The sequence below is a fragment of the Emys orbicularis genome, chromosome 5 (genome assembly GCF_028017835.1).
Source record: "Emys orbicularis isolate rEmyOrb1 chromosome 5, rEmyOrb1.hap1, whole genome shotgun sequence".
NCBI classification, from domain to species: Eukaryota; Metazoa; Chordata; order Testudines; family Emydidae; genus Emys; species Emys orbicularis.
Window position 1 is genome coordinate 144,740,418 of NC_088687.1, and position 12,635 is coordinate 144,753,052.

The 12,635-nt window shown below is 48.3% G+C and overlaps 1 protein-coding gene across 1 annotated transcript in view; it reads right to left on the reverse strand.

The window, feature by feature from the left end:
- SEMA4F (ssemaphorin 4F) overlaps window positions 1–12,635 on the reverse strand; it is a 171,476-nt gene that overhangs the window by 69,080 nt on the left and 89,761 nt on the right. The window contains exon 3 of the mRNA XM_065405477.1: window positions 9,897–9,960. Coding sequence (XP_065261549.1) covers window positions 9,897–9,960 — 64 coding nt within the window. The remainder of the gene's footprint in view (window positions 1–9,896; window positions 9,961–12,635) is intronic.

A 12,635-nucleotide genomic window follows, 5' to 3' on the forward strand; every position in this document is an offset into this window, starting at 1 on the left:
CCTTCATCATCCTTTAAAAACCATGAACACCAGAACTGATGCAGTGCTTTAGTATCGGTCTCACCAATACCTTACACAGAAGTAAAATCTGCTCCTCACTCCTCCCTGTTTAGACATCCTGGGATCACATTAGCCCTTTTGGCCAGAGGATCACAGGGGAGCTCATGTTCCACTGCTTGTCTGCCATGACCCCTAATTCTTTTCCATGACATGGCTTCCCAAGATACCGTTGCCCATTCTGTAGGGAGGGCCTATATCCTTTGAGATTCACAAGAGGGGCCTAGGCGCCTAACTTTAGGTGCCCTGTCACCCACTGGAATTCACAACCCCCAGCTTCGCACCAAGGCTCCGTACACAATGCATGGGGAGAGTCAGGCTTCTAAAAGATTAACAGAAACCGGCAGGCTCAGTGGGGAGATGCCTCAGCTGGCCAGGAGTGAAATGCCAAGGACAATGCCTAAGCCCAGTCTCTCAATGGTAGGTAAGGTGCCTCCTTCCACTCAGGATTCACAACAGTGAACCCTCCCCTTGAGCTAGGCACCTCAGCCAGGAGGTGGTGGTGCCCCGTCAAGGTTCCTTCCCCACTCTGAACTCTAGGGTACAGATGTGGGGACCTGCATGAGAACCTCTAAGCTTAACTACCAGCTTAGATCTGCTTTGCTGCCACTGTAGCCCACGAAAGCTTATGCTCTAATAAATTTGTTAGTCTCTAAGGTGCCACAAGTACTCCTGTTCTTTTTGCGGATACAGACTAACACGGCTGCTACTCTGAAACTTGGGAAACTCTGTCTACCTCCCCCCCAGAATATCTCCCTCCCAAGTACTATAACCCTTCCCTGGGTAGCCTTGAGAGACTTCTCCATCAATTTCCTGGTGAACACCGATCCAAACCCTTGGATCTTAAAACAAGGAGAAATTAACCATTCCCCCTTCTTTCCCCCCCACCAATTTCTGGTGAGTCCAGATCCAACCCCCTTGGATCTTAAAACAAGGGAAAATCAATCAGGTTCTTAAAAAGAAGGCTTTTAATTCAAGAAAGAAAGGTAAAAATCATCTCTGTAAAATCAGGATGGAAAATAACTTTACAGGGTAATCAGATTCAAAGAGCCCAGAGGAATCCCCTCTAGCCTTAGGTTCAAAGTTACAGCAAACAGAGATAAACCTTCTAGCAAAAGGAACATTTACAAGTTGAGAAAACAAAAATAAAACTAATACGCCTTGCCTGGCTGTTACTTACAAGTTTGAAATATGAGAGACTTGTTCAGAAAGATTTGGAGAGCATGAATTGCTGTCTGGTCCCTCTTAGTCCCAAGAGCGAACAACCCCCAAAACAAAGAGCACGAACAAAAGCCTTCCCCCCACCAAGATTTGAAAGTATCTTGTCCCCTTATTGGTCCTTTGGGACAGGTGTCAGCCAGGTTACCTTAGCTTCTTAACCCTTTACAGGTAAAAGGATTTTGGTGTCTCTGGCCAGGAGGGATTTTATAGTATTGTACACAGGAGGGCTGTTACCCTTCCCTTTATAGTTATGACAGCCCCCCACCCCTTATGCTTAAAAGCCCAGTAGTTGGAGCATTCCCCTGGAATGGGGGAGAACCAGATTCAAACATCCATTCTGCCTCCTTCAGAACAGGGACTTGAACCTACGTCTCCCACCTCCCAGGAGAGGGTCCGAACCACTGGGCTAGAGTGTCATTCTCGTTCTCTCAGGGTATGTCTACACAGCAACTGTATCAGCTGACTCAGGCTTGCAGGGCTTGGGCTGCGGGGCTGTTCCACCGCTGTGTAGATGTCTGGGCTCCTCTAGGACCCTGAGATGTGGGAGAGTCGCAGAGATCAGGCTCTAGCCCAAGCCCAGAAATTTACACAGCCATGTAACAGCCCCGCAAGCCCGAGTCAGCTGGCATGGGCCAGCCACAGGTTTTTGTTTGCTGTGTAGACATACTTAAATATTTATTGGGCGACTGATGGTATTTCAAACAAACTGGGACAGCTTCAACAGGAGAAAGAGACCCACCCCAGAATATCTCATAGCTGGGTGGGAGAGGGAGAAGAGAGGAGGACCAGCACCACCACAGTCTTTGTGCCAGTTAGGTGTGCTCAGAGAATGCCTACCAGATCAGGCCCCACAGATGAGCTAGATGGGGGAATGCCTTGTTTGTGAATTCCACTGGGCTTCCATGTGAGGGAGGCACCTAGCAGCTTGGAAGCATAAGGACTTGCCCATTGACAGAAATTTAAGTGCCTCTGGGACTTCACTGGTGGAAACTCAGGCGCCTAGTGACTTCAGGCACCTACAGAGTCAGGCGGCAGCTGAGCGGTGGTTTTGTGGACGTCAGTCGTGCCCAAATGTTGGCCTTAAGCACTGAAGAAGAGGTTACTTACCCTATGGTACCTTGAGTTCTTTGAGGTGTTTTTGTCCTTATAGGCACTCCACCGTAGCGAGTGTGCGCTCTCAACTGGAGAAAGCAAAGCAGTGTCTGCAGGCCCGCAGCTGCACAGAGCAGCACCTCATGCCTCCAAACGAGGGTATATAAGGAGGTGCCACTACTCTGCTTCACAGTCGAGAAGGAACTGAGCTTCCAAGGGGAAGGAGGGAGGGAGGTGGCGCACCCAGAGGGACAAATCATCTTGAAGAACTCAAATTACTGTAAGGTAAGTAACCTCTCCTTTGAGTATACATCCTTATGGGTGCTCCACCATGGGAGACTCCCAATCAGTAACTCAGTGAGTAGGTGGGTGCAGAGGAGGCAAGTCCAAGACAGCTCAGAGGACTGCATCAAGTTAGGAACATCTGCCGATACCACAAGAATGCCATAGTAACTAACTGTAGCCATGTCAGTCCTAGGATATTAGAGAGACAAGAGGTGGGTGAGGCAACATGTTTTATTGGACCAACTTCTGTTGGTGAGAGAAGCTTTCAAGCCACACACAGCTCTTCTCTGAAAGCTTGTCTGTCTCACCAACAGAAGTTGGTCCAATAAAAAAATATTACTTCACTGACCTTGTCTCTATAGTTAGTAACTGACATATACGCTAATAAGTTTGGGGTAGTGGATTTAGTGACCTATGGAAGAAGGGCACCCCAACATTAGTAGGGTGAGGAAATACAAATAAGGAAAAAGGGCTGAAACCCCTACTGAATATGTAGTAGGTATGATGGACATTAGCTAATCTATGATAAAAGGTGGCACTTGGCCAGTACACTCCAGGGAGATTTCCTGGAACCTGCCAGGCCAAAGGACCACTTCTGGGTCATCTTACATCCTCCTTTGTGAGGGAGCCCCGTAATGGGTAAGTATCCATATTATAGTGCTGGACGCTTTGTATTAGCTCAGTCTATTTTGTTGGTTTGTAATGTTGTGATATTGCTAATTGTGTTAATTAGACTGATAAACATATCATAGAACCATAGGGCTAGAAGGGACCGCAAGGGTCATCTAGTCTAACCCCCTGCTGAGATGCAGGATTTGTTGTGTCTGACCCATCTAAGGCAGATGGCTCTCTAGCCTGTTTTTGAAAACCTCCAGTGAAGGAGCTTCCACGACCTCCCTAGGCAGTCTGTTCCTTTGATCATCTTTGTCACTTGCCTCTGGATCCTTTCCAGTTTCTCTACATCGGTAACCAAAACTGGACACAGTACTCCAGCTGAGGCCTAACCAGAGCCGAATATAGTGGTATGATCACCTCCTGTGACTTGCATTCTATGCCTCTGTTAACAGAACCTAAAATTGCATTTGCTTTTTTTGCAACAGCATTGCATCGTTGACTCACGTTGAGGTTGTGATCCACCACAACTCCCAGATCCTTCTCAGCAGTGCTGCTGCCAAACCAGTTATCCCCCATTATGTATTTGTGCACTTGGTTTTGCTTCTCTAAGTGTAGCATCTTACACATTTGTCTTTGTTGAATTTCATTTTTTTGCCTCCAGCCCAGTATTCCAATTTATCAAGATCCCTTTGAATTTTAGTTCTGTTTTTCAGGGTGTTGGCAACCCTCCCTAACTTTGTGTCATCTGCAGATTTGATCATGTTGATCACCTCCAAAATCTGTCTGGGTTCATTTGTTCCCAGGCAGGCAGGAAGTGGAATAGCTGATCTCCAAATGGCAGTTGGATGGATCGTTTATCACAGGACCTGGGAAGGTAGGTTGCTTGAGACCCTCAGAGATGTCAAAACTATTTCTTAGAGGAAGGCATGGATGATGTGCTGTAGAAAGCACTGGTCCCCTTTTCTGAGGTCTAGATCTCCTTATCTGAAAGTCCAAAGGTCTGGGGAAAGCCTGCTGTTGGTTGTACTGGAATGGCTTAGATTAGTAGCTCTCAGATACTATAGCAAACTGTCTCTTTGTTTCAGGAACATAAATTCCCAGACACCATCAGGTAGCTCCCGAGTCCTTCAGAGTGTGGAGGGAGGCGTCCGTGTCAGAGCTGAAGTGCTCAGATGCTTCAAAGAGAAGACCTTCAACTGGAAGACTGGAGCCAGGATGCTGTTTGCATAACCACGGCGGTGGCTAGGGCTCTAGAAACTGTATCTACGGCATCTAGGGCAGCTTGGAGGGAGATTTTGGCTACCAACTGACCCTCTGAAATAAGGACCTGAAATGGTTCATTCTGGTACTGTGGCAGATGTTCAATACAATGAGTGAACTTGGAATATGTGTTGAAGTCCTGTTTCACCAACATGGCTTGGTAGTTTGCCACACAAAATTGAAGCGCTGCTGAGAAGTAGCTTTTCCTAGCCAGGAGGGTCTAAACATTTGGACTCCTTATCATAAGGAGAGGGTCTGGAATGGGCCTGTCTTTTCCTTTCATTAGAACATAAGAACAGCCGTACCGGGTCAGACCAAAGCAGGGCCGGCTCCAGGCACCAGCTTACCAAGCAGGTGCTTGGGGCGGCCACTTCGGAGAGGGGCGGCATGTCCTGCTGTTTAGCGGCAATTCGGCGGACGGTCCCTCACTCCTGCTCGGAGCGAAGGACCTCCTGCCGAATTGCCGCCGCAGATCACGATCGCGGCTTTTTTTTTTTTGGTTTGGTTTTTTTTGTTTGGCTGCTTGGGGCGGCCAAAACCCTGGAGCCGGCCCCAAAGGTCCATCCAGCCCAGTATCCTGTCTACCGACAGTGGCCAATGCCAGGTGCCCCAGAGGGAGTGGACCTAACAGACAATGATCAAATGATCTCTCTCCTGCCATCCATCTCCATCCTCTGACAAACAGAGGCTAGGGACACCATTCCTTACCCATCCTGGCTAATAGCCATTAATGGACTTAACCACCATGAATTTATCCAGTTCTCTTTTAAACGCTGTTATAGTCCTAGCCTTCACAACCTCCTCAGGTAAGGAGTTCCACAAGTTGACTGTGCGCTGCGTGAAGAAGAACTTCCTTGTATTTGTTTTAGCCGCATCCACCACCAGGGAACTGGGAGTGAGACAATAAACGCACTGTTCCCTTAGCCAGAACATAGTACTTTTTATCTGCCCCCTTATGGGCAAGCTGGATAGGGGCAGGTGTTTGCCAGACTGTGCAAGCAGGCAATTACAGAGCATCATTTACTGCAAGGGCAATTTTTTCTTGAGGGGTGATATTTAAAATGTCCAAGGAGCACTGAGACTCCTGGACTTCCTCTAATAGGATCTGGAGGGATTCTGCCAGGAGTTTCATGAGGAGGTGGAAGGCCTGAAAGTCATTGGCATAAGGCGGTGGTGGTGGAAGCATTACTGTCTCATCCAGGAATGAAGAGGGAGCGAGTTTCCCTCCATCTGGGGGCCCTGCTGCTCCTGGGTGTCTCCTGGTGCTGAGGAGGCATAAGGTACGGGAGGGTCTCTTTCTGGTTGGAACCCTATCAAATTGTTCACTGAGGTGACCAGGGATTGCAGCAACCCCACCGAGTGGGTGGATAGAGGACCCCACAGACAGTCACAACCCCTGGCTTGAGGACACCTGGTGGGGTCCAAAAGAGAATAGTGGTGTGACGAAGTTGGGGATTTTTGTAGCGTTTTACATGAATAGCGTGTGCACACCTCAGTTTCCCTGTGTGCTGCAAGTTTAACAAGGTGATGGGAGAGGGTTTGTTGTTGCAGAGAACCAGGTGTGACCTTGCCTAGTGGCCAGGACAATGGCCTGGAGATGGGGAATCCTAACAACTGGTGACTAAGAGGCCCACCCCAGCTTGGCCTTCAGCTGGTTCTGGCCAGTGGGAGGATAAAGGGCTGAGGAGAGAGGACCCTGGTGACCTGACCAACCAGTTCCAGCCAGATGGGAATAAAGGACGGAAGCGAGAGGGCCCCAGAGACCTGTTTACCTGGGATGGAAGACAAAGGACAGGGGAGGAGCTGTTGGCGCTGGGATGCCCAGCTGGAAAGCGCAGGGTCTCTGGACTGGAGAGAGAGAGCAGGCAGAGCCCACCTGGATGCAGGGGAGACTTAAGATGTGCTGTGCTGAGGGAGGCCAGGCCTGAGGACCCAGAGAGTTTCTTATGCTGTGTTCAGACACTCAATAAACCCTCCTGTTTTACACTGGCTGAGAGTCGCTCCGGTCTAGAGATGAGGGTTGCATTAGTCCCTCTGGGAGTGGAGGCCCCGGGGGTCCAGAGCGAGGGGACTCCCTGAGGGGGCCCACGGCGAGAGACAGGCGTGTTAAGGCTCAGAGAGGTGCGATTCCAGGAGGCAGAGGGGGCTTAACCCCCAAGAGAGATTGGACCCCCGAGAAGCACTGTCGCACTGACGGGGGGTTCCCCCCAGGGACCGTACGAGGCCAAGAGTGGGCACGACCTGTGAGTCCGTGACAACTGGGTGTGGTGGTCAGGTATCAAAAAAGATCCCTGTACCAACATCTCAGAATCTGAAGAAGACTCATCCCCTGGGCTGAAGGGGAAGCCTCAGACATAGTTGCCAGTACCAAGGCTGGAGATCCAACTGGGATTCAATCTGTCTGAGTGGCCCTGGGGACGAGACCCTGTTAAAGAACCGTAGCAATGGAGACTCCTGTTCCTCAGTACAAACAGATTCTCCAAGGACAGAAATCTGGAGGGTGCTGGAGGGCTATGGTATCCAGAAGACTGACTTGCTACCAGGGTCTGGCATTGCCAAGATGGTGAGCACTGTACTGGTGAGGTCTGTAGAGGAGCTTCTCTAACCTCGGAGCCCTGGTGTCATGGAGGTGAAGGTACCAAGGTGTGTAGGAGGCCATCTTGGTGCCTTGGCGTGCCAGTCATTTCTTGCAACTTATCTGGGCATTCTATTTAACATCCTCTTTAGTCCCTAATTGATTGAAAAGGAGTTTATCATCCTGCTTTTTCCAACACCACATAGCTCTTGCCCCATGGAGCGCAGTACCCAGATCAGCACAGTTCAGATGAGGCAGCGAGGAATTTGCTGATAAGCTCCATGTGGTTTTAATGAAGAGGGAGAGGAGATTGTCTGGCAACAACAGAAAGGGGCAGGCAACTGGGGAAGCACAGAAGGCATGAAGCAGGCTGAAGTAGACAGGTGGGAGGGAGAGGAGAGATTCAGGCTCAGGCTGCATTATGCAGAGACCTGACAGAGTGGACAATGGGAAAAGCCAGTGAACGGGTATACAGAGAGAAGGGATGTGGCCAGAGCAGCTCGAGAGGAAGAGAACTCTGTAGCTATGATAGCCTGGGGGTCCCTTCATCCAGGACTCTGGGGAGCATCAGGGACAAGTGAAAGGTCAGGGTTAGTCATCAAGTGCTTTCACAAGTGAAAGCATCAGGGTTAGTCGTGCCTGACTAACCTAATTGCCTTCTATGATGAGATAACTGGCTCTGTGGATGAGGGGAAAGCAGTGGATGTGTTATTCCTTGACTTTAGCAAAGCTTTTGATACAGTCTCCCACAGTATTCTTGCCGCCAAGTTAAAGAAATATGGGCTGGATGAATGGACTGTAAGGTGGATAGAAAGCTGGCTAGATCGTCGGGCTCAACGGGTAGTGATCAATGGCTCCATGTCTAGTTGGCAGCCGGTTTCAAGCGGAGTGCCCCAAGGGTCGGTCCTGGGGCCAGTTTTGTTTAATATCTTTATTAATGATCTGGAGGATGGTGTGGACTGCACTCTCAGCAAGTTTGCAGATGACACTAAACTAGGAGGCGTGGTAGATACACTAGAGGGTAGGGATCGGATACAGAGGGACCTAGACAAATTAGAGGATTGGGCCAAAAAGAACCTGATGAGGTTCAACAAGGATAAGTGCAGAGTCCTGCACTTAGGATGGAAGAATCCCATGCACTGCTACAGACTAGGGACCGAATGGCTAGGTAGCAGTTCTGCAGAAAAGGACCTAGGGGTCACAGTGGACGAGAAGCTGGATATGAGTCAACAGTGTGCTCTTGTTGCCAAGAAGGCTAACGGCATTTTGGGCTGTATAAGTAGGGGCATTGCCAGCAGATCGAGGAACGTGATCGTTCCCCTTTATTCGACATTGGTGAGGCCTCATCTGGAATACTGTGTCCAATTTTGGGCCCCACACTACAAGAAGGATGTGGAAAAATTGGAAAGAGTCCAGCGGAGGGCAACAAAAATGATTAGGGGTCTGGAGCACATGACTTATGAGGAGAGGCTGAGGGAACTGGGATTGTTTAGTCTCCAGAAGAGAAGAATGAGGGGGGATTTGATAGCAGCCTTCAACTACCTGAAGGGGGGTTCCAAAGAGGATGGAGCTCGGCTGTTCTCAGTGGTGGCAGATGACAGAACAAGGAGCAATGGTCTCAAGTTGCAGTGGGGGAGGTCCAGGTTGGATATTAGGAAACACTATTTCACTAGGAGGGTGGTGAAGCACTGGAATGCGTTACCTAGGGAGGTGGTGGAGTCTCCTTCCTTGGAGGTTTTTAAGGCCCGGCTTGACAAAGCCCTGGCTGGGATGATTTAGTTGGGAATTGGTCCTGCTTTGAGCAGGGGGTTGGACTAGATGACCTCTTGAGGTCCCTTCCAACCCTGATATTCTATGATTCTATGATTCTATGATTCTATGAAAATTCCAATTTCCCTACCACAAATTCATAGATTCCAAAGCCATAAGGGATCATTAGGATCATCTAGTCTGGCCTCCTGTGTAACCCAGACCAGAGACCTTCCCCCAAATAACATCTAGAGCAGAACTTTTAGAAAAACATCCTGTCTTGGTTTACAAATTGTCAGTGATGGAGAATCCAGCATGACCCTTGGTAATTATTCCAATGGCTAATTACCCCTAGTCCAAATTTTACACCTTATTTCCAGTCTGAATTTGTCTAGCTTCAGCTTCCATCCATTGGATCATGATATAACTTTCTCTGCTAAACTGAAGAGCCCATTATTAAATATTTGTTACATAGAAGCATAGAATATCAGGGTTGGAAGGGACCTCAGGAGGTCATCTAGTCCAACCCACTGCTCAAAGCAGGACCAATCCCCAACTAAATCATCCCAACCAGGGCTTTGTCAAGCCTGACCTTAAAAACGTCTAAGGAAGGAGATTCCACCACCTCCCTAGGTAACCCATTCCAGTGCTTCACCACCCTCCTAGTGAAAAAGTTTTTCCTAATATCCAACCTAAACCTCCCCAACTGCAACTGCAACTATTTACATTCATTACTATCAATTTCCCCTTTCTTCCATGTGTTATATATTGTATTTTTGTAGGTGTCTTCCCTCTAAACCAGGCAGGTTTTGTAACCAGGACGGCCTTCTTCCTCAAAGGTCATACTGAACATAGGCTGCTGTTTTAGTACCAAATGTGACCCACACATTGCCCTGGAGCCCCTGGGAGGAGGAAAGCAGTCTAGAACATGTTCCTGACTCAGACTCCTCCTGCATACATTCAGAGCCTACAGCCTGGTGACCCAGCATACTGTGAAAAGAACTACAAGGGGCTGCCCCACAGCCCTGCCCTACCCCGGTACCTGCCTCTTTTTTCCCCTTCCTTGTGCAGGAATCTTGATGATTCTTAGGCACTTCCCAGGAGATCTGAAAAAAAAGCAAGAAACTTCAATGTCAATTATCCTTCCAGCACTGCAGGATACCCGCCCTCAGCACTGCCTGTGCTGCACACAGGACTGGAGCCCACCCTGTTGGGCACTGCACAGACACTGGGGAGACACTCCTTGCCCAAGCAGCTGACAAACAGAGACAGGAGGAAAGAGCAGCCAAAGCCAACATGGACACCTTCACTGTCACAGAGTCTAATCCCAGAACAGACCACTGTGATCCTTTAGTCTGGTCTCCTATACAACACAGGCCAGAGAACATCAACACAATCATTCCCATTTGAACCAGAGCATATATTTTAAATAAGAACCCTTTACCCCAGCTCAGACTCAGCCCATCCATAGTTAATTGCTTGACTGCTTACAGCTGCTGTATGCAGTGTTGCTGTAGCTGTGTTGGTCCTAGGGTATTGGAGACACGAGGAGAGTGAGATAATACCTTTTATTGGACCAACTTCTGCTGGTGAGAGAGAAGCTTTTGAGCTACATAGAGCTCTTGCTTAGGTCTGGGAAAAACACTCAGAGTGCAGGAGTAGATCTTGAGGGGGCTACAAATGTCGTGGTGGTGGGGAGAAAACAGTGTGAGAAGCTGCCCGACAGGCAGACAAATTGGAGTTTGAGGGGGGCAACAATAATATGAGAAAGAAGACAAGCGGGGGCATGGGGGAGGGCTCGGAAGAGAGCCAAAGGGAAGGACAACGAAGTTGATTTGATGCAGTAGAACATGGGGAGCCAGCAGAGGGACTTGTGGAAGGGGTAGGTTTTTCCAAGTGCCTGGCCAGTACGATGATCCCAGCAGCTGCATTTGAACGGAGCAGAGTGCATGAGGTGTGGGGTGAGTGTCCAGGAGGCTGGAGAGGAGGGAATTGCAGTCATAAGGGTGAAGAGGGGCCAGGAGGGTTTTCCCAGTGTGAACAGAGAAAAAGGCTGGATCTTAGAGGTGTTATTTAGGAAAAACAGTCTGGGTGTGAGGGGAGAGGAAGGCGTCTAAGGTGACAATCACATGACAGGGAGGATGGGGTGTTTTCAAGGGAAGATCAGGAGCTTGGTTTTGGCAGGTGAGACAGAGAGATGGGCTGAAGTGTGCGAATGATGGAGGGAGGCAGGAGCAGAGCAGCAAGATCTGTGAGACATCTGCGCAAGGATGGTAGCTGAAGCTGGGTCAGCAGACGAGGTCACCTAGCAAGAAGGTGTTAAAAAAAAAAAAAAAAAAAAAGAGAGAAGAGAAAAAGAAAAAGAAAGAGAAAAGTCCAGGTCAAGCACTATGGAGTCCCATGGAGAGAGGGAGGGAGAGGAGCAGTAGCCAAGAGGCAGGAGGATCCAGGACAAGATAGTACTGTGGAAGCCATGGGAGGACAGGATACATGGAGGAGAGTGCAATTGATGGTGCCAAAAGCAACTGAGCTGTCAAGGAGGATGGGGCAAGAGTCCCGCCAAGGCCTGGCCATGAAGCCGGGGTGACAGCAGCATCAGGAACTGGGAGAAGGGGATCCAGTATGGAACTGGGGCAGAGCAGCCGGGGGCATGACAAGAGGAATGGAGACCAGAGCATGTTTGTATTGTCCAAGAAGAGGGCAGGAAGCAGCGGTGAGGGAGTTTAGCAGCCAGGAGGGGTTGAGGTCAATGCGGAGGAGCTAGAGGTAGAAAGCGACTGAGGGACCACACAGTGAATCATTTCCTTTCAACCGTCTCACAAGATCATGTAGAGAGCGGGGAGGTAAGTCCTAGGTTGAGAGTAGGCAACAGGGTCAAATGTCTGCAAGAGTACTGCCAATTGCAGAGACCGAGGCGGAGAGAGTGAATTTGTCTGTGCAATTGTGAAGTTCTCCCCAGAGTGGTTGGCACCACAGGAGTGGAAGAGGAGGGATGGGCTTTGCTGTGGGAGAGATGTGCACAGGACATTGGGGCAGAGGCAGGGGGGATTGAGTTAAATCACCCATGTTAATCTCTTTTTGCTTTTGTACTTTAGTTATTTTCCTAAAGAAAGGTTGATCATCACTGGCTTATAGCCAATAAAACATGTTGATCATTTGCAACTAAATATAGCCTTTACACTGAATTTGGCACTTTTTGCTAACCAGGAGGATACACTATATCAATACACACTTATTTAAGCAATTATATAGATTAACTTACATTTATTCAGTTTCAAAATATTTTACTTTTTTATGATATTAGAAAATGGTGAATGATGCATATGTAACAAGACTGACTTTTCCCCCCCCACTTGATTTGTGTCAAGCTCTATTTAGATGGAAAGTCAAATTAAATTAAAATACACAAAAACAGCATTTAAAATAATTTATTAGTTAAATAAAACTACCTTAAATGTGCAGGATAAATAACCAAAAAAAAAAATCAGATTATCAACACATGTTTTACATTTAAAACTGACTTATTAAACAAAGGAAACAATCTGTATTTAGTGAATTGAACTCTTGTTTCTGGTCACCATATCCTTCAAGGTTTTCGAACTAGTAGACCTCATCCTCTCACATCTCATTTTTATCCATACATTAAAGGAGGAAAATCAGTTACTTTCCTGTTTTGCAACCATTGTTTTTGAAATGTGTTGCTCATGTCTATTCCACTCAGGTGTGTGCATTTGAACCTGAGTTTTCTCTGTAGCAGTACCTGCCGGGGCAGAGCATGTGC